Source organism: Eriocheir sinensis, chromosome 61, assembly GCF_024679095.1.
Source record: "Eriocheir sinensis breed Jianghai 21 chromosome 61, ASM2467909v1, whole genome shotgun sequence".
Lineage (NCBI taxonomy): Eukaryota > Metazoa > Arthropoda > Malacostraca > Decapoda > Varunidae > Eriocheir > Eriocheir sinensis.
The window spans coordinates 3194652-3216810 of record NC_066569.1 but is presented as its reverse complement, the minus strand read 5'-3'; the positions used below and the strand labels follow the sequence as shown (position 1 = coordinate 3216810).

The 22159-nt window shown below is 37.9% G+C and overlaps 2 protein-coding genes across 6 annotated transcripts in view; both read left to right on the top strand.

Annotated features, from left to right (window-relative positions):
* The first annotated feature begins 2668 nt into the window (after positions 1-2668).
* LOC126986150 (programmed cell death protein 10-like) lies at positions 2669-6782 on the top strand. 2 transcript variants are annotated; one of them, XM_050842048.1, is made up of 5 exons: positions 2669-2862; positions 4070-4247; positions 4768-4903; positions 5159-5323; positions 6275-6782. In XM_050842048.1, exons 1-5 carry the CDS (start codon positions 2782-2784, stop codon positions 6357-6359), a joined length of 645 nt encoding a protein of 214 aa, XP_050698005.1. In that variant the 5' UTR covers positions 2669-2781; the 3' UTR covers positions 6360-6782. The 2 variants fall into 2 exon arrangements, with proteins under 2 accessions (XP_050698005.1, XP_050698006.1); XM_050842049.1 differs by having other exon boundaries at positions 2670-2862; positions 4771-4903.
* A 1633-nt stretch (positions 6783-8415) lies between these two features.
* The window catches only part of LOC126986141 (alkyldihydroxyacetonephosphate synthase, peroxisomal-like), a 33663-nt gene continuing 19919 nt past the window's right edge, over positions 8416-22159 (top strand). For all 4 annotated transcript variants that reach the window (XR_007739323.1, XR_007739322.1, XM_050842034.1 and 1 more), the window contains exons 1-3: positions 8416-8611; positions 9549-9644; positions 12614-12750. Coding sequence is in view for 2 of the 4 variants with exons in the window: in XM_050842034.1 (XP_050697991.1) it covers positions 8439-8611; positions 9549-9644; positions 12614-12750 (406 nt within the window). In the remaining 2 variants the exon portion in view is untranslated. The remainder of the gene's footprint in view (positions 8612-9548; positions 9645-12613; positions 12751-22159) is intronic.

The window sequence follows — 22159 nt, the reverse complement described above, 5'->3', positions numbered from 1 at the left end:
GTACTGGAATCGCTTATATATACGTATTTTCTGCATTATTTAAGTACAGTACAAGATTATCTCAATTTAGTGAAGTTTCTCATAGTTAAAATAAGTGACATATATTGGAAGAGCTTCTATATACGTGTTTTCTGCGTTATTTAGGTACAGTACATTATCAGTTATTTATATATACGTGTTTTCTCCGTTATTTAGGTACAGTACATTATCAGTTATTTATATATACGTGTTTTCTCCGTTATTTAGGTACAGTACATTATCAGTTATTTATATATACGTGTTTTCTCCGTTATTTAGGTACAGTACATTATCAGTTATTTATATATACGTGTTTTCTCCGTTATTTAGGTACAGTACATTATCAGTTGTCTTATATATACGTGTTTTCTCCGTTATTTAGGTACAGTACATTATCAGTTATTTATATATACGTGTTTTCTCCGTTATTTAGGTACAGTACATTATCAGTTATTTATATATACGTGTTTTCTCCGTTATTTAGGTACAGTACATTATCAGTTATTTATATATACGTGTTTTCTGCGTTATTTAGGTACAGTACATTATCAGTTATTTATATATACGTGTTTTCTGCGTTATTTAGGTACAGTACATTATCAGTTATTTATATATACGTGTTTTCTGCGTTATTTAGGTACAGTACATTATCAGTTATTTATATATACGTGTTTTCTGCGTTATTTAGGTACAGTACATTATCAGTTATTTATATATACGTGTTTTCTCCGTTATTTAGGTACAGTACATTATCAGTTATTTATATATACGTGTTTTCTCCGTTATTTAGGTACAGTACATTATCAGTTATCTTATATATACGTGTTTTCTCCGTTATTTAGGTACAGTACATTATCAGTTATTTATATATACGTGTTTTCTCCGTTATTTAGGTACAGTACATTATCAGTTATTTATATATACGTGTTTTCTCCGTTATTTAGGTACAGTACATTATCAGTTATTTATATATACGTGTTTTCTGCGTTATTTAGGTACAGTACATTATCAGTTATCTTATATATACGTGTTTTCTCCGTTATTTAGGTACAGTACATTATCAGTTATTTATATATACGTGTTTTCTCCGTTATTTAGGTACAGTACATTATCAGTTATTTATATATACGTGTTTTCTCCGTTATTTAGGTACAGTACATTATCAGTTATTTATATATACGTGTTTTCTCCGTTATTTAGGTACAGTACATTATCAGTTGTCTTATATATACGTGTTTTCTCCGTTATTTAGGTACAGTACATTATCAGTTGTCTTATATATACGTGTTTTCTGCGTTATTTAGGTACAGTACATTATCAGTTATTTATATATACGTGTTTTCTGCGTTATTTAGGTACAGTACATTATCAGTTATTTATATACGTGTTTTCTGCGTTATTTAGGTACAGTACATTATCAGTTATTTATATATACGTGTTTTCTCCGTTATTTAGGTACAGTACATTATCAGTTATTTATATATACGTGTTTTCTGCGTTATTTAGGTACAGTACATTATCAGTTGTCTTATATATACGTGTTTTCTGCGTTATTTAGGTACAGTACATTATCAGTTATTTATATATACGTGTTTTCTGCGTTATTTAGGTACAGTACATTATCAGTTATTTATATATACGTGTTTTCTGCGTTATTTAGGTACAGTACATTATCAGTTATTTATATATACGTGTTTTCTGCGTTATTTAGGTACAGTACATTATCAGTTATTTATATATACGTGTTTTCTGCGTTATTTAGGTACAGTACATTATCAGTTGTCTTATATATACGTGTTTTCTCCGTTATTTAGGTACAGTACATTATCAGTTGTCTTATATATACGTGTTTTCTCCGTTATTTAGGTACAGTACATTATCAGTTATCTTATATATACGTGTTTTCTCCGTTATTTAGGTACAGTACATTATCAGTTATTTATATATACGTGTTTTCTGCGTTATTTAGGTACAGTACATTATCAGTTATCTTATATATACGTGTTTTCTGCGTTATTTAGGTACAGTACATTATCAGTTATCTTATATATACGTGTTTTCTGCGTTATTTAAATACAGTTTATAATTATCTATCAATTCAGTGCAGTTTCTCGTAGTTAAAATTAGTGATATATACAATAATGATGAAATAAACCTTCACCCATGGCTACATCATATAAGAAAATAAAGAATAAATTGAGTAGAGAAATAAAACCAGCTAAAATAGATGAATAAACGGAGGGAAGCCGGTAAAATAAGTAAAATAAAGGAGGAAGTGACCGAGGAGAGGGCAAGATTAGCCATTCCAAACGAGAGCTAAACAATGATAATGAGATAAAGCTTCTCCCATAGCTATAAAAAACAAAACAATAAAGAACAGAGCGATTACACAAAATAAAGCAGCTAAAACAAACGGGAAAACCAATATAATCCAATAAAACAAGGAACCAAACGAGGGGCAAGACGAACCATCCCGAGCAAAAGGAAAGGCAGGATTAATGAAAGATAAACAATAATAGCGAAATAAACCTTCTCCCATAGCTAGAAAATGGTTAGATTAAGTTAGAATTAAGTTAGATAAGTTAAAGTACCCAAAACAAACGAGAAACCCAATAAAACCCAATAAAACAAGGAACCATACGAGGGGCAAGACTAGCCATCCCGAGCGAGTGTTTACCTGGCCGCCCTTGTCACCTGCGCGTCGTCCATTTTTCCTCCTTATTTAGCGTTTTTTGGGCCTTCTTCGGGGCGGCTGCTGCGATAATGACCATGGGAGACCACGCACCCAACGCACCCGTGGCCTCGCTCGTCTACCCGGTGTTAATCCGCCCAATACTAGGACAGGTAAGGGGCGGCCGCCTTCACCTTTGCTTCCTGTGTCAGAGTTTTTTTTTTCGAGTATTTTTTTGTTTTGTTTTTTTATGGTTTATTTTTGGGTTGTGGTTGTGGTTGTGGGGTTGTAAGGAAAAGGTTTTGGCTAATTTTCATTGTATTATTGTTTTGAGTGTTTATAGATATGAGTGTACAGATATATTCTTACTTGTTTTTTTAATTATACGTTTATTTATTTTTTGGCATTTGGTGGTTGTTTTTTGGTTGTGTTTATGGGTTTGTAAGGGAGAATTTATGGTTTATTTTCATTTTATTATTGTTTGAGGATTTACTGTTTACTGTTAATGAGGTTTCAGAGTATTTATTTTTTTGGCTTTTGGTGGTTTATTTTTTTGGTTGTGGTTATGGTCATGAGTTTATAAGGAATAGGTTTTGGTTTATGTTCATGTTATTATGGTTAAGGTTTATTAGATATGAGCGTACAGATATATTCTTACTCCTTTTTTTTTATTTATACGTTTTCATCTTTTCTTTTTTTTTTTTGGTTTTGGGTGGTTTGTTTTGGGTTGTGGTTGTGGTTATTGGTTTTTAAGGAATAGGTTTTGGTTTATTTTCATTTTATTATTGTTCGAGTTTTTATAGATAGGAGTGTACAGATATATCCTTACTCTTGTTATTTTATTTATACATTTTAATTTTTTTCGTTTTAATATCACACATTATTATTTTATTCACTTTCTCTTCTATCTGTCCTCCCCCTCTTCTTTTTACTCCATCTTCTAATCTCTCACTTCTCCTCCCTCCCTTTTTAATCTTCTACAGTTTTCTCTACTTTTTCATCCTCTTCAGTCTAACCAATTTTTTTTTTTTTACTCATTCCTGTTTATTTATTGTTATAGAGTAAAATATAATGAATTAATACTGATAATGTTAAGACCACATTCACTGCCCCCATATACCTATCTCACACCATCATGATAATAATAATAATAATGATAATACTAAAACTACACTCCGTTATTCCACTCTCATACATTTCAATTTTGGGAGTAGTAATATTTCTGCAGGCTATTTATTTTTTTTTTACATTATTTCCCCTTTGACTGCTTTCTATGATGTAAAAATAAAAACAGAAAAATAATTATAACACACCCCATGACCTACACACCACCACCACCATAAGCCCTAACCCCCCTCACCACCACCATCACCCTTACAGATAGAGAAGGAGAATGTGGCCTCCAGTCAGACCCTCCGTACCGCTCTGAGCAGGGTCGAGGCATCCCACCCCGGGTTCACCTACGAGCTGGTCATGGGGTTGGTGCGCAAAGCCGACCTCTCCGTCAACATGAACGAGTCAGTGCTGCGCCTCCAGGGGTCGGTTAACGAGGCCGATTGTGAGTTTGTGTGTTTGTTTGTTGGTTGGTTTGGGGTATGGTTGTTAGGTTGGGTTTTGGTAGACGTGTGTATATTTGTGTGTGTGTGTTTTCTTCTGTAAATGTGTATATGTGTGTGCATGTGTGTGTGTGTTTTCTATTGTATATATGTGTGTATGTGTTTTTTATTTTGTGTGTGTGTGTGTGTGTGTGTGTGCCATTCTTAGTAAGGTTATTATTTTTTCATTAAGGTGAATTCAAATGAAGGAATTAATATATATATAAATCTTCTTCTTCCTTCTCTTCTTTCTCCTCTTCCTCTTCTTCTTTCTCTCCTTGCAATCTTCTCATCCATTCCCTTCACCCATCACTCATCATCTCCATCACCACCACCATCACCATCACCCTTATCATCCTTTCCCTTCACCCATCACCTTTTAACCTCATCCATTCCCTTCTTCATCCACCACCATCACCACCACCTCATCCATCCCTTCACCCATCACCATCACCCTTCACCCGCCCTTCCCTCACATCCCAGCAGCCAGCGACTACCGTGTCACCCGGACGGAAGACGCGTTTCAAGAGCTCAACCGGAAGAGTGCCAACCTGAAACGTATCCTCTCGCGCATTCCGGATGAGATCACCGACCGCAAGACCTTCCTGGAGACCATCAAGTGAGTATGGATGAGCGGATGAGAGGGACGGATGAATGGATGAGAGATGGGTGACGTATGTGGAAAATGTATGGCGGAATGATTGAGTAGGAGTCTATACATACATACTTCACCCACTCACCCACCTGTCACCCACTACACAAATACACACACTCCTAACTCACCTCCACACCTCACAATCCCATCCATACATACCCCACTAATCCCTCATCCACCAACCCCTTCACCCACTCATCCACCGTCACTCATACGCAGGGAGATCGCCAGTGCCATCAAGAAGCTGCTGGACGCCGTGACGGAGGTGTCGCAGTTCATCCCGGGCATGCAAGGTAAACAGGCCCTGGAGCACCGCAAGAGGGACTTTGTCAAACACAGCAAGAAGTTCAGCAACACCCTTAAGGAATACTTCAAGGAGGGACAGTGAGTGTTGCGCTGTTTGTGTTGCTTGGTTAGATAGACGGATATATTGGATTTGATTGTTTTTATGTATATTTTTGTTTTTTGTTTTGATATATTTCTTTATTTATGCATTTTTGTTTCGGTAGAAGTTTGTAATGGTGTTTAGATGTGCTGAATTTGATTGGTTTGGTATTTGTTATGTATTTGGGTCGTATTATAAGACATTTTGCTGCCCAAGAACACATATTTGAGAATGCTTTCGTGGGAGTTGTTGTGGGCATTTCCAGGAGTAGTTACATGACCCAGGTGGTAGTTTGACCCTTTCTCTGTACCATGAACCTACGAAACACCAATTTGGCAAGGCTTTCGTGGGAGTTGTGGGCATTTCCAGGAGTAGTTTCATGACCCAGGTGGTAGTTTGACCCTTCTTTTATACCATGAACCTGAAGAAACACTCATTAGAACCCGACTGACCCCCCTCTTAGACCTTTAGATATAGATTAGAACCTGACTGACCTTTGACCTTTAGAAACAGCTGATGTGAGAAGCGAAAATGTCTTATGATACCGACCTTTGTTTTCCTCATTATTCTGTACTTTTATTTTCATTGTGATTTATTTATTTATTTTCTTTGTCATTCTTCATCCTTATTTTCTTTACTAATTTTTTCTCGTATTTATTCTTCATTATTTTTGTATTTATTATTTCTTTATTTTCTCTCTCTCTGTCATTTCTTCTTATATATTAATTTCTCGTGGCTGTTAATTTGTCCTTCTTACTGTTACTCACTCACTCACTCACTCACTCACTCATCCACTTACCCACACACTCATTCACTCACTTACTCATCCACTTACTCATTCACATACTCATTCACTCACTCACTCACTTACTCACTTACTCACATACTCATTCACTCACTCACTCACTCACAACTCATTCACTCACTTACTCACTCTCTTTCTCTTGCAGGGCCAATGCTGTCTTTGTTAGTGCCACGTACCTCATACATCAAACCAACCTCATCATGCTGACAGTGAAGGACAAGTGTGAGTGAGTAAGTGAGCGAGAGAGAGAGAGAGAGAGAGAGAGAGAGAGAGAGAGAGAGAGAGAGAGAGAGGTGGAAATACGAGGGGGTATCAAAGAGGAAGGAAAAAAGATTAGAAAGAGAGAGGGAGAAGGAGAAGAGGAGGAGGAACTTAAAAGAGGGTAGGGAAGAGGAAGGAAAAAGAAGAGAGAGAGAGAGAGAGAGAGAGAGAGAGAGAGAGAGAGGAAAATAAGAAAGTTGGTTGTAGAAAGAAAGGGAAACAGGAGGAGGAAAGAGGAAGGAAAAAAAGAAAAGAGAGGAAAAGGAGAGAGGAGGGAGAGAGAGCTTGTATTGAAGGAGGAAAAGGAAGAAATAAAACAAGATGAGAGAGAGAGAGAGAGAGAGAGAGAGAGAGAGAGAGAGAGAGAGAGAGAGAGAGAGAGAGAGAGAGAGTCACCTATTTAATATTTCTCTCCTGGTAATGACGACCACATACATACACACTTACTTACATGTGTGTGCGTATAGAGATCATGTATGTGTGTGTGACATGTGCGCAGGAGTGAGGTAATGACTAATGAGGGAAGGGTGAAGAAATTAGTCAAATGAGAGACTTACAGTGATTAGTGAAGGTCAGCTGAACAAAAAATGATAATCGTAATAATAATAATAATAATGATTTGATAATGAGGTGAGAATATAAGGTAATTAGTGATGAGTCAGTATTTAAAAGACATTATTCATTTGTGATTAATGAATATATATGTGATTTTTATTTGTCACTAATAATAATGATAATGATTTATTTTGATAATGATTTTAGTTTCTCATTATTACTCATTCACCATTTTCTTTCACTGTCACTGTGCAGAACAAGAAAAAATAATAGATGTTCATATTCTTGGAGGCAAAAAAAAAAGGATGAATATATATAAATAAATTATCTATACATATATACATAAAACACTATAGCTATACACAGATATACATGCTGTGGTAAGGTAGAGGTGAATGTATACTACAATGTGTGTATTTACTGCTTCATGGGGCTACACTTAAGACTATACGGCCATGTGTGTGTGTGTGTGTGTGTGTGTGTGTGTGTGTCTGAGCCTATGCTGTTACCAAGTACCTGTCTATTGTATGTGTGTGTGTGTGTGTGTGTGTGTATCAAAGTAATCATCTCCTACTCTGTGATAAGAATCGATTTTATCATTCCTTTCCCGTGTGCGTGTGTGTGTGTGTGTATTCTCTTTCAAATCAAGATATATATGTATATGTATGTGTACTTTCTTTAAAATAATTTTCTCTGTGTGTGTGTGTGTGTGTGTGTGTGTGTGTGTGTGTGTTCCTTAGGCCGTCGGGGGTCCACCTGAGCTTTGTAAAAATAGACTAAATTGAATAAATCCATAAGTTCCTATTACATGTCTTTCTCACCCTCATGTGATGGCTATTGAGTCCCAGGGTTGGAGGAATTATACACATGAAAAAAATAATTACAATTACTTTCGGAAACTTTGAATTACAATTACTTCAAAACAAATTCGATTACAATTACAGTTACGATTAAAATAGATTTGGTTGTGGGGGTGAACGCTAATCTTCGGCACGGGCAACAGTGTCTGGAGGCGAGGAATCGAGCTTGACCACTACCACCCATACATCACCTTTTGGACTGAGTTTTATATAAGCCGGCGGTCTCTAAGTTAGGAATAATAGTAGTAGTAGTAGTAGTAGTAGTAGTAGTAGTAATAGACAACAAAACTAACCATCATATAACAGTAGGTAGATTAGTAGATAAAGCAGATAAATAAAGAGATGTATTGGTAGATGATCAGATAAAGAGATAAAAAAATAGATAAACAGATAAGAACAAAACCCGAGAAGCCGTCGGTCTCTAAGTTAGGAATACTAGTAGTAGTAGTAGTAATAGACAAAAAAACTAACCATCATATAACAGCAGGTAGATTAGTAGATAAAGCAGACAAATTAAATAAAGAGATGTATTGGTAGATGATCAGATAAAGAGATAAAAAAATAGATAAACAGATAAGAACAAAACCCGATAAGCCGGCGGTCTCTGAAGGCGGGCAGCGCACCAAAACAAACATGGCGTCGTCTGCTCCGGATCGCCTGACAGTCCTACGGCGACACTTATCCTGCCCTGGGCGAGACGGGGCGGGGCGGGGCGCGGCGGGGCGATGGCAGGGGGCGGCGGCAGGACCCCAGGACACAAAGGGCGCGGCGACCCCTCCCGGCGGGCCCTCCATACCCCAGAAAAGGTGAGATAAAGAGAGGTGGCAGGAGGCGAATATGGGTGTGGGGGACGTGACAGTTTTATAATGAGTGAAAGGAAATGGTTGACACGGGGAAATGGGGGACGGTTGGGGAGTATAGGAATGGGTAGTTTATATGAGGACTAGTTGTTTGTTATGATGAGAAATGGGAGATTGATATGGCAGAGTGTTATTATTGGAAATGGTTGACGGAGGCCGGGAATGGTTGAACAGTAAGGGAAATGGTTGCTATGGGGAGATGGGTGATGATATGGCAGTATGGGAATGGGGGGGGGGGGGGGGTATAGGAGAGGGATGGGTATTATAGGAAATGGGAGATTGAGTATACTGGAAATGGCTGAGAAGAAAGGGAGATGGATGACGGATGCTGGAAATGGTTAGTTGCTACGTGGAAATGGGTGATGATATGGTAGTATGGGAATTGGTGTTTATATAAGGACTAGTTAGTTATTATGGGAAATGGGGTGAGTAATATGGAAATTGGGTAGTGGAAATGGTTGAGAAGGAAAGGAGATGGATGCTGGAAATGGGTGATGGTTGAGGAGTATGGGATATGGGTGGTTGATATGGAAGAGGTTTGGTTATTACAGGAAATGGGTGTTTAATATATGGGTAATAGTGGAAATGGTTGAGTAGGGAACTGGAAATGGTTGGGTATGGGGAAGAAAAGGGTAGTTGATATTTTAATGTCTAACTATCATCTACATATTGCATTTGTCTGTCTGTCTATATGTTACAGGCCTATATCTATATGTTACTGACCTATATCTATCTATATGTATTACAGGCCACTATCTCCCTCTTTCTATCCATCCATCTATACAAATACTACAGGCCGGTCTCTGTCTTTCAAGTTAACTATATGTATTACAGGCTTATCTATCAACCTATCTATCTATTTATCTATGTCTCTGTGTTCCAGGCAGGAGGTCTTGAAGTGGAACGGCTGGGGCTACAAGGACTCCAAGTTTGTGGTTCATAAAGGGGACGACTACTATGTTTCCTTCACCGGCAACAGGTAGGTAACGCACATCACACCTGCCCACCAGATTCTCGTACTCAGAGCCGCGTATTCACCGGTTTCTAAGCCGTAGCTATTGCCAAAGCCACCAGTAATTAACCATTGTAACGATAATTATACATGAAGGCAGTTACTGGGGTCAAGGAGGGAGTTTTTGTGTTGGAAGTCGGCAAATACATAGATAGGCTGAGTGTGATGATCTCGCAATGTTGCACCTGCCTGGTTATTTTAGTTTTATTCTGCCTGATTGTTTTATTATTATGGGCAAGTAACTCCTCTTCCTCCTCCTCCTCCTCTTCTTCTTCCACCTCCTTGCTTATTAGGGTCAGGCAACTATGGTACTCTTCTTCCTCCTCCTCCTCCTTGCTTATTAGGGGCAGGCAACTATGGTACTCTTCTTCCTCCTCCTCCTCTTCCTCATCTTCCTCCTCCTTGCTTATTATGGGCAGGTAACCCTCTTCTTCTTCTTCCCCCTCTTCTTCCTCATCTTCCTCCTTCTTGCTTATTAGGGGCAGGTAATCCTCTTCTTCTTCTTCCTCCTCCTCTTCCTCCTCTTCCTCCTCCTTGCTTATTAGGGTCAGGTAACTCTTCTTCTTCCTCCTCCTCTTCCTCCTCTTCCTCCTTCTTGCTTATTAGGGTCAGGTAACTCCTCTTCTTCCTCCTCCTCTTCCTTATCTTCCTCCTTCTTGCTTATTAGGGTCAGGTAACTCCTCTTCTTCTTCTTCCTCCTCCTCTTCCTCCTCTTCCTCCTTCTTGCTTATTAGGGGCAGGTAACTCTTCTTCTTCCTCCTCCTCCTCTTCCTCCTCGTCATCCTACTAGCTTCTTATGTTCAGATAACTCCTCTTCTTCCTCCTCCTCTTCCTCCTCTTCCTCCTTCTTGCTTATTAGGGTCAGGTAACTCTTCTTCTTCCTCCTCCTCCTCTTCCTCCTCTTCCTCCTTCTTGCTTATTAGGGTCAGGTAACTCCTCTTCTTCTTCTTCCTCCTCTTCTTCCTCCTCTTCCTCCTTCTTGCTTATTAGGGTCAGGTAACTCCTCTTCTTCTTCTTCCTCCTCCTCTTCCTCCTCTTCCTCCTTCTTGCTTATTAGGGTCAGGTAACTCCTATTCTTCTACCTCCTCCTCTTCCTCCTCTTCCTCCTCCTTGCTTATTAGGGTCAGGTAACTCCTCTTCTTCTTCTTCCTCCTCCTCTTCCTCCTCTTCCTCCTACTTGCTTATTAGGGGCAGGTAACTTCTTCTTCTTCTTCCTCCTCCTCTTCCTCATCTTCCTCCTCCTTGCTTATTAGGGTCAGGTAACTCCTCTTCTTCTCCCTCCTCCTCTTCATCCTCCTTCCTCTTCCTTCCTCTTGTGTGTGTTTATGTGTATCTCATCTCTCGCTCCTTCTCTTCTTTTCTTTAACTAGCATTCTTTCTTTCTTCTTGTCCCTCCTCCTCCTCCTCCTCCTCCTCCATCCCCTTCCACTTTTGTGTGTCTGTCTTATCATCATCTTGTTATCTCCCTCTCCATCTCTCTTATCTCTCCCTTATCTCGGTTTGCCTTATACCTAACACCCTTTTTTATGTACACAGAATCTCTATTGCTTGGTGACACAGCTTATAAATTTTTATATATATACATCTCAGCGCTGTTATTGTATTGCCGTGGCTGCTATCAAATCTTTCAATGTTTCAGTAAGGTAGTGATGATTTTTTTTGTCTCATTTATTGCTTAGAGTATTTTAAGACACTTTTGCTTCTCACATCTGCTATTTCTAAAGGTCAAAGAGGGGACCAGTTGGGTTCTAATGAGTGTTCCTCCAGGTTCATGGTACAGAGGAAGGGTCTCACTACCACCAGGGTCATAAAACTACTCCTGGAAATGCCCACAACTCCCACGAAAGCCTTGTCAAATAGGTGTTTCTTTAGGTTCACAGTACAGAGGAAGGGTCAGACTACCACCTGGGTCATGAAACTACTCCTGGAAATGCCCACAACTCCCACGAAAGCCTTGTCAAATAGGTGTTTCTTTAGGTTCACAGTACAGAGGAAGGGTCAGACTACCACCTGGGTCATGAAACTACTCCTGGAAATGCCCCAAACTCATATGAAAGCCTTGTCAAATATGTGTTTCTTTAGGTTCACAGTACAGAGGAAGGGTCAGACTACCACCTGGGTCATGAAACTACTCCTGGAAATGCCCCAAACTCATACGAAAGCCTTGTCAAATATGTGTTTCTTTAGGTTCACAGTACAGAGGAAGGGTCAAACTACCACCAGGGTCATAAAACTACTCCTGGAAATGCCCACAACTCCCACGAAAGCCTTGTCAAATATGTGTTTCTTTAGGTTCACAGTACAGAGGAAGGGTCACACTACCACCAGGGTCATAAAACTACTCCTGGAAATGCCCACAACTTCCATGAAAGCCTTGTCAAATAGGTGTTTCTTTAGGTTCACAGTACAGAGGAAGGGTCACACTACAACCAGGGTCATAAAACTACTGGAAATGCCCACAACTTCCATGAAAGCCTTGCCAAATAAGTGTTTCTTTAGGTTCACAGTACAGAGGAAGGGTCACACTACCACCAGGGTCATAAAACTACCCCTGGAAATGCCCACAACTCCCACGAAAGCCTTGTCAAATAGTTGTTTCTTTAGGTTCACAGTACAGAGGAAGGGTCACACTACCACCAGGGTCATAAAACTACCCCTGGAAATGCCCACAACTTCCATGAAAGCCTTGCCAAATAGGTGTTCTTGGGTGGCGAAATGTCTTATAGTACAATCCTATATAATAATAATAAAAAATACATATAATAATAAAATAGATTACATATACTAATAAAAATATATCTGATAATAAAACAAAACAAAAGAAAGAGGGAAGCAGGAGGAGTGGCAGACGTTTTTTTTTTTGTGTGTGTGTGTATGTATGTATGTATCATTTGTAACCCCCCCCCCCATAACACCCCTTCCCCCGTCACCCGCAGGTACAAAATCGGCAACATGGTTCTCCCGCACTTTGCCGGTTGGGTGAAGGAGACGCTGGGAGTGGACTTTGAGGACTGCCAGCCCCCCCAGCCGCCGCCCCTGCCCCATCAGATACCCCAGCCCATACTACACCAGGGTAAGGATATCTCTCTCTCTCTCTCTCTCTTGCTCTCTTCGTATCATTTTTTTTTTTTCTTCCTTGATTTCTGTTCGGTATTTACATAATGAAAAATACGTAAGAAAAAGCGATTTATTAAAGACAAAAAAAAAAAATAGAGCTCGTTGAGAGAATCATTGTAATTTCTCTCTCGCTCTCGCTCTCTTCGTACCGTATCAGTTTTTTTTTTCCTTGATTTCTGTTTGGTATTTACGTGATGAAAAATGCGTAAAAAAAGCGATTACAAAAGACAAAAAAAATGATAGAGGTTGTCAAGAGTATAATTTTTATTTTCCTGTTTTTTTTTGGTATTTACGTAATGAAAAATGCATAATAAAAAGCGATTATGAAAGACAGAAAAAAAATAATAGAGATCGTCAAGTGTATCATTTTTTCCTCAATGTTTTCTGTTTGGTATTTACGTAACGAAAGAAAAAATAATAGAGGTCGTCAAGCGTATCAATTTTTTCCTCAATGTTTTTCTGTTTGGTATTTACGTAATGAAAGAAAAAAATAATAGAGGTCGTCAAGCGTATCAATTTTTTCCTCAATGTTTTTCTGTTTGGTATTTACGTAATGAAAGAAAAAAATAATAGAGGTCGTCAAGCGTATCAATTTTTTCCTCAATGTTTTTCTGTTTGGTATTTACGTAATGAAAGAAAAAAATAATAGAGGTCGTCAAGCGTATCAATTTTTTCCTCAATGTTTTTCTGTTTGGTATTTACGTAATGAAAGAAAAAAATAATAGAGGTCGTCAAGCGTATCAATTTTTTCCTCAATGTTTTTCTGTTTGGTATTTACGTAACGAAAGAAAAAAATAATAGAGGTCGTCAAGCATATCATTTTTTCCTCAATGTTTTTCTGTTTGGTATTTACGTAATGAAAGAAAAAAATAATAGAGGTCGTCAGGCGTATAATTTTTTCCTCAATGTTTTTCTGTTTGGTATTTACGTAATGAAAGAAAAAAAAAATAGAGGTCAAGCATATCATTTTTTCCTCAATGTTTTTCTGTTTGGTATTTACGTAATGAAAGAAAAAAATAATAGAGGTCGTCAGGCGTATAATTTTTTCCTCAATGTTTTTCTGTTTGGTATTTACGTAATGAAAGAAAAAAATAATAGAGGTCGTCAAGCGTATAATTTTTTCCTCAATGTTTTTCTGTTTGGTATTTACGTAATGAAAAATGCATAAAAAAAGCGATTACGAAAGAAAAAAATAATAGAGGTCGTCGAGAGTATCATTTTATACATTTTTCTCATTTTTTCCGGTATTTACATAATGAAAAATCCAAAAAAAGGTAATTACGAAAGACAGAAAAAAATTAATAGAGGGCATCGTGAGTATAATTTTTTTTTATTTATTTTCCTCATTTTTGGGGGGTATTTACATAATGAAAAATCCGAAAAAAGTAATCATTAAAGACAAAAAAATTAACAGAGGTCGTCAAGAGTATAATTTTTTTTCCTCAATGGTTTTTTTTCAGTATTTACGTAATGAAAAATGCGTTAAAAAAAAACAATTACGAAAGACAAAAAAAAATTAATAGAGCTCGTCAAGAGTATCATTTTAGTCTCTTTCAGTAATTATGGTCCTAGTATAAGTCAATTGAGACATAGGAAGAAGACAGAAAAACTCAGATTGTAACTTTCCGAGCATCATACTCAGCAAAAGCTATAGAAAAAAAAAAATGGTTGTCAAGAGCCATAATTGAGACACCTGATAAAGGCTTCAAGAGTTTATGACGACAGTAGAAGAGGTTGCATAAACGCGCTTAATTCACCACGGCCCGATCATACGCTGGACTCCTCATCGCCAGCAAGTACCCTCCTGATTAGAACAAGCTTATAATAGTCAATGTCTGGGTACTGGCAGATTAGAACAAGCTTATTATAGTCAATCTTTGGGTACTGGCAGATTAGAACAAGCTTATTATAGTCAATCTCTGGGTACTGGCAGATTAGAATAAGCTTATTATAGTTGATCTCTGGGTACTGGCAGATTAGAAGAAGCTTATTATAGTCGATCTCTGGGTACTGGCAGATTAGAACAAGCTTATTATAGTCAATCTCTGGGTACTGGCAGATTAGAACAAGCTTATTATAGTCGATCTCTGGGTACTGGCAGATTAGAACAAGCTTATTATAGTCGATCTCTGGGTACTGGCAGATTAGAACAAGCTTATTATAGTCAATCTCTGGGTACTGGCGGATTAGAACAAGCTTATTATAGTCGATCTCTGGGTACTGGCAGATTAGAACAAGCTTATTATAGTCGATCTCTGGGTACTGGCGGATTAGAACAAGCTTATTATAGTCGATCTCTGGGTACTGGCGGATTAGAACAAGCTTATTATAGTCAATCTCTGGGTACTGGCGGATTAGAACAAGCTTATTATAATCAATCTCTGGGTACTGGCGGATTAGAACAAGCTTATTATAGTCGATCTCTGGGTACTGGCAGATTAGAACAAGCTTATTATAGTCAATCTCTGGGTACTGGCAGATTAGAACAAGCTTATTATAGTCGATCTCTGGGTACTGGCGGATTAGAACAAGCTTATTATAGTCGATCTCTGGGTACTGGCGGATTAGAACAAGCTTATTATAGTCGATCTCTGGGTACTGGCGGATTAGAACAAGCTTATTATAGTCGATCTCTGGGTACTGGCAGATTAGAACAAGCTTATTATAGTCAATCTCTGGGTACTGGCGGATTAGAACAAGCTTATTATAGTCAATCTCTGGGTACTGGCGGATTAGAACAAGCTTATTATAGTCAATCTCTGGGTACTGGCGGATTAGAACAAGCTTATTATAGTCAATCTCTGGGTACTGGCAGATTAGAACAAGCTTATTATAGTCGATCTCTGGGTACTGGCGGATTAGAACAAGCTTATTATAGTCGATCTCTGGGTACTGGCAGATTAGAACAAGCTTATTATAGTCGATCTCTGGGTACTGGCGGATTAGAACAAGCTTATTATAGTCAATCTCTGGGTACTGGCAGATTAGAACAAGCTTATTATAGTCGATCTCTGGGTACTGGCAGATTAGAACAAGCTTATTATAGTCGATCTCTGGGTACTGGCAGATTAGAACAAGCTTATTATAGTCAACCTCTGGGTACTGGCAGATTAGAACAAGCTTATTATAGTCGATCTCTGGGTACTGGCGGATTAGAACAAGCTTATTATAGTCAATCTCTGGGTACTGGCAGATTAGAACAAGCTTATTATAGTCAACCTCTGGGTACTGGCAGATTAGAACAAGCTTATTATAGTCAATCTCTGGGTACTGGCAGATTAGAACAAGCTTATTATAGTCGATCTCTGGGTACTGGCGGATTAGAACAAGCTTATTATAGTCGATCTCTGGGTACTGGCGGATTAGAACAAGCTTATTATAGTCGATCTCTGGGTACTGGCGGGACCTTCACACACCACACACCCCGTCCCCAATGCTCAAAAGGGGACAGTAACCGCTCCTTGTCAGTGGAAAAAGTCAAAAAGCCTCGGCCATGTGTTAGAGAGAGAGAGAGAGAGAGAGAGACGTTGATAAGATAAGACGTAACATGACCATTTTTTGTGTTATCTTAGATGTGTCATGGAAAAATTTATCACCCCGAGACATTCTTTAGTTTACTCATTCCTTCCCTTGTCTTATGTATCTCTCCTCCTATGTTGTATTTCTTCTACCAATAAACAAGTGGATATCTTACAGCTTTATACATACAACGTACATTTATGCAGCTCAACTTTGTATTTTTCTTGCTTGCATTAACCTTTTAGTCTGCATTAACAAATTTAACCCAGTAGCTGCGTGGTCTGCATCAACAAATTTAACCCAGTAGCTGTGTGGTCTGCATCAACATATTTAACCCAGTAGCTGCGTGGTCTGCATTAACAAATTTAACCCAGTAGCTGCGTGGTCTGCATCAACAAATTTAACCCAGTAGCTGTGTGGTCTGCATCAACATATTTAACCCAGTAGCTGCGTGGTCTGCATTAACAAATTTAACCCAGTAGCTGTGTAGTCTGCATTAACAAATTTAACCCAGTAGCTGCGTGGTCTGCATTAACAAATTTAACCCAGTAGCTGCGTGGTCTGCATTAACAAATTTAACCCAGTAGCTGCGTGGTCTGCATTAACAAATTTAACCCAGTAGCTGCGTGGTCTGCATCAACAAATTTAACCCAGTAGCTGCGTGGTCTGCATTAACAAATTTAACCCAGTAGCTGTGTGGTCTGCATCAACAAATTTAACCCAGTAGCTGCGTGGTCTGCATTAACAAATTTAACCCAGTAGCTGCGTGGTCTGCATCAACAAATTTAACCCAGTAGCTGTGTGGTCTGCATCAACAAATTTAACCCAGTAGCTGTGTGGTCTGCATCAACAAATTTAACCCAGTAGCTGTGTGGTCTGCATTAACAAATTTAACCCAGTAGCTGTGTGGTCTGCATTAACAAATTTAACCCAGTAGCTGCGTGGTCTGCATTAACAAATTTAACCCAGTAGCTGCGTGGTCTGCATCAACATATTTAACCCAGTAGCTGTGTGGTCTGCATTAACAAATTTAACCCAGTAGCTGTGTGGTCTGCATCAACAAATTTAACCCAGTAGCTGCGTGGTCTGCATTAACAAATTTAACCCAGTAGCTGCGTGGTCTGCATTAACAAATTTAACCCAGTAGCTGCGTGGTCTGCATCAACAAATTTAACCCAGTAGCTGCGTGGTCTGCATCAACAAATTTAACCCAGTAGCTGTGTGGTCTGCATTAACAAATTTAACCCAGTAGCTGTGTGGTCTGCATCAACAAATTTAACCCAGTAGCTGTGTAGTCTGCATCAACAAATTTAACCCAGTAGCTGTGTGGTCTGCATTAACAAATTTAACCCAGTAGCTGCGTGGTCTGCATTAACAAATTTAACCCAGTAGCTGTGTGGTCTGCATTAACAAATTTAACCCAGTAGCTGCGTGGTCTGCATTAACAAATTTAACCCAGTAGCTGTGTGGTCTGCATTAACAAATTTAACCCAGTAGCTGTGTAGTCTGCATTAACAAATTTAACCCAGTAGCTGTGTGGTCTGCATTAACAAATTTAACCCAGTAGCTGTGTAGTCTGCATTAACAAATTTAACCCAGTAGCTGTGTGGTCTGCATTAACAAATTTAACCCAGTAGCTGTGTAGTCTGCATTAACAAATTTAACCCAGTAGCTGTGTAGTCTGCATTAACAAATTTAACCCAGTAGCTGTGTAGTCTGCATCAACAAATTTAACCCAGTAGCTGTGTGGTCTGCATCAACAAATTTAACCCAGTAGCTGTGTAGTCTGCATCAACAAATTTAACCCAGTAGCTGTGTAGTCTGCATTAACAAATTTAACCCAGTAGCTGTGTAGTCTGCATTAACAAATTTAACCCAGTAGCTGTGTAGTCTGCATCAACAAATTTAACCCAGTAGCTGTGTAGTCTGCATCAACAAATTTAACCCAGTAGCTGTGTGGTCTGCATCAACAAATTTAACCCAGTAGCTGTGTAGTCTGCATCAACAAATTTAACCCAGTAGCTGTGTAGTCTGCATTAACAAATTTAACCCAGTAGCTGTGTAGTCTGCATTAACAAATTTAACCCAGTAGCTGTGTAGTCTGCATCAACAAATTTAACCCAGTAGCTGTGTGGTCTGCATCAACAAATTTAACCCAGTAGCTGTGTAGTCTGCATTAACAAATTTAACCCAGTAGCTGTGTAGTCTGCATCAACAAATTTAACCCAGTAGCTGTGTAGTCTGCATTAACAAATTTAACCCAGTAGCTGTGTAGTCTGCATCAACAAATTTAACCCAGTAGCTGTGTAGTCTGCATCAACAAATTTAACCCAGTAGCTGTGTGGTCTGCATCAACAAATTTAACCCAGTAGCTGTGTAGTCTGCATCAACAAATTTAACCCAGTAGCTGTGTAGTCTGCATTAACATATTTAACCCAGTAGCTGTGTAGTCTGCATTAACAAATTTAACCCAGTAGCTGTGTAGTCTGCATCAACAAATTTAACCCAGTAGCTGTGTAGTCTGCATCAACAAATTTAACCCAGTAGCTGTGTAGTCTGCATCAACAAATTTAACCCAGTAGCTGTGTAGTCTGCATTAACAAATTTAACCCAGTAGCTGTGTAGTCTGCATTAACAAATTTAACCCAGTAGCTGTGTAGTCTGCATCAACAAATTTAACCCAGTAGCTGTGTAGTCTGCATCAACAAATTTAACCCAGTAGCAGTGTAGTCTGCATCAACAAATTTAACCCAGTAGCTGTAGTCTGCATTAACAAATTTAACCCAGTAGCTGTGTAGTCTGCATCAACAAATTTAACCCAGTAGCTGTAGTCTGCATCAACAAATTTAACCCAGTAGCTGTGTAGTCTGCATTAACAAATTTAACCCAGTAGCTGTGTAGTCTGCATCAACAAATTTAACCCAGTAGCTGTGTAGTCTGCATTAACAAATTTAACCCAGTAGCTGTGTAGTCTGCATCAACAAATTTAACCCAGTAGCTGTGTGGTCTGCATTAACAAATTTAACCCAGTAGCTGTGTGGTCTGCATCAACAAATTTAACCCAGTAGCTGCGTGGTCTGCATTAACAAATTTAACCCAGTAGCTGCGTGGTCTGCATTAACAAATTTAACCCAGTAGCTGCGTAGTCTGCATCAACAAATTTAACCCGGTAGCTGCGGGGATCATGTTTCTTAATGGTCCCTCTAAGCGAGAAAAATGAGAAAAAATCACCCCTCACACAAACCATTTCATAATATATATCAAAGCATTTGTGATCAGTTTATGCATCATCTATTTTGGGGGTTTATATCATGGCAGAAATTTGGCCCGTCGCTGCTACACGGTAAAGCCACAAATTTGGCCCGTCACTGCTACATGGTAAAGCCACAAATTTGGCCTGTCGCTGGTACATGGTAAAGCCACAAATTTGGCCTGTCGCTGCTACACGGTAAAGCCACAAATTTGGCCCGTCGCTGCTACATGGTAAAGCCACAAATTTGGCCTGTCGCTGGTACATGGTAAAGCCACAAATTTGGCCCGTCGCTGCTACATGGTAAAGCCACAAATTTGGCCTGTCGCTGGTACATGGTAAAGCCACAAATTTGGCCTGTCGCTGCTACATGGTAAAGCCACAAATTTGGCCCGTCTCTGCTACACGGTAAAGCCACAAATTTGGCCCGTCGCTGGTACACGGTAAAGCCACAAATTTGGCCCGTCGCTGCTACTGGGTTAATTCTTCTAGCGTAAGAATCATAAGGGAAGGGAGCAATTTGTGAAGTAGGCGGGATTAGTGCAGCATCATTAGGTAGTTTAAAAGTTAGAAAAATATATGAAGGAAGGAGTGAATGGAAAACATGTGTACGTATTTGTAAGACATATCTGCGTCTGAATTCGCTTGTTTGTGAAGCCTCGTAGAAAAAGAAGAGGAAGAAGAAGAAAAATGAAAGAAGAAAAGGAAGTAAGAAGTAATGATGATAAGAAGAAGAAAAGAAGGAAAAGAAAAAAAAATAATGTACAGTAAGAAGAAGAAAAAGAAAAAAAAATAATATGCAGGAAGAAGAAAAGAGAAAAGAAGAAAAAGAAAACAATGCAGAAAGAAGAAGAAAAAGAAGAAAAGAAAAAGAAAACAATGCAGAAAAAATAAAAAATAAATAAAAAATAATATACTGTAATAATAATAATAAAAAAAAAAAAAATAATAATAATATACTGTAAGAAAAAAAATATATATAACACCCCAAAACAATAACAATACCAATGATCACTATTTATTTTTCCGTCGTTATTTCCGCAAACAATACCAATGATCACTTTATTTATTGTTCCGTTGTTATTTCCGCAAACAATACCAATGATCACTATTTATTTTTCCGTTGTTATTTCCGCAAACAATACCAATGATCACTTTATTTATTTTTCCGTTGTTATTTCCGCAAACAATACCAATGATCACTTTATTTATTTTTCTGTCGTTATTTCCGCAAACAATACCAATGATCACTTTATTTATTTTTCCGTTGTTATTTCCGCAAACAATACCAATGATCACTATTTATTTTTCTGTCGTTATTTCCGCAAACAATACCAATGATCACTTTATTTATTTTTCTGTCGTTATTTCCGCAAACAATACCAATGATCACTTTATTTATTTTTCTGTCGTTATTTCCGCAAACAATACCAATGATCACTTTATTTATTTTTCTGTCGTTATTTCCGCAAACAATACCAATGATCACTATATTTATTTTTCCGTTGTTATTTCCGCAAACAATACCAATGATCACTTTATTTATTTTTCCGTTGTTATTTCCGCAAACAATACCAATGATCACTTTATTTATTTTTCCGTTGTTATTTCCGCAAACAATACCAATGATCACTATATTTATTTTTCTGTAGTTATTTCCGCAAACAATACCAATGATCACTTTATTTATTTTTCCGTTGTTATTTCTGCAAACAATACCAATGATCACTTTATTTATTTTTCCGTTGTTATTTCTGCAAACAATACCAATGATCACTTTATTTATTGTTCCGTTGTTATTTCCGCAAACAATACCAATGATCACTATTTATTTTTCCGTCGTTATTTCCGCAAACAATACCAATGATCACTTTATTTATTGTTCCGTTGTTATTTCCGCAAACAATACCAATGATCACTATTTATTTTTCTGTCGTTATTTCCGCAAACAATACCAATGATCACTTTATTTATTGTTCCGTTGTTATTTCCGCAAACAATACCAATGATCACTATTTATTTTTCCGTTGTTATTTCCGCAAACAATACCAATGATCACTATTTATTTTTCCGTTGTTATTTCCGCAAACAATACCAATGATCACTATATTTATTTTTCTGTCGTTATTTCCGCAAACAATACCAATGATCACTTTATTTATTTTTCCGTTGTTATTTCCGCAAACAATACCAATGATCACTTTATTTATTTTTCCGTTGTTATTTCCGCAAACAATACCAATGATCACTTTATTTATTTTTCCGTCGTTATTTCCGCAAACAATACCAATGATCACTTTATTTATTTTTCTGTCGTTATTTCTGCAAACAATACCAATGATCACTTTATTTATTTTTCTGTCGTTATTTCCACAAACAATACCAATGATCACTTTATTTATTTTTCTGTCGTTATTTCTGCAAACAATACCAACGATCACTATATTTATTTTTCCGTCGTTATTTCCGCAAACAATACCAATGATCACTATATTTATTTTTCTGTCGTTATTTCTGCAAACAATACCAATGATCACTTTATTTATTTTTCCGTCGTTATTTCCGCAAACAATACCAATGATCACTATATTTATTT

Coding starts and splice junctions, on each gene's coding strand:
- LOC126986150 (XM_050842048.1), top strand. CDS start 2,782: ATGACCATGGGAGACCACGCACCCAACGCACCCGTGGCCTCGCTCGTC. Junction 4,248..4,767: donor GTCGGTTAACGAGGCCGATT/GTGAGTTTGTGT, acceptor CTCACATCCCAG/CAGCCAGCGACTACCGTGTC. Junction 5,324..6,274: donor GAATACTTCAAGGAGGGACA/GTGAGTGTTGCG, acceptor TTTCTCTTGCAG/GGCCAATGCTGTCTTTGTTA.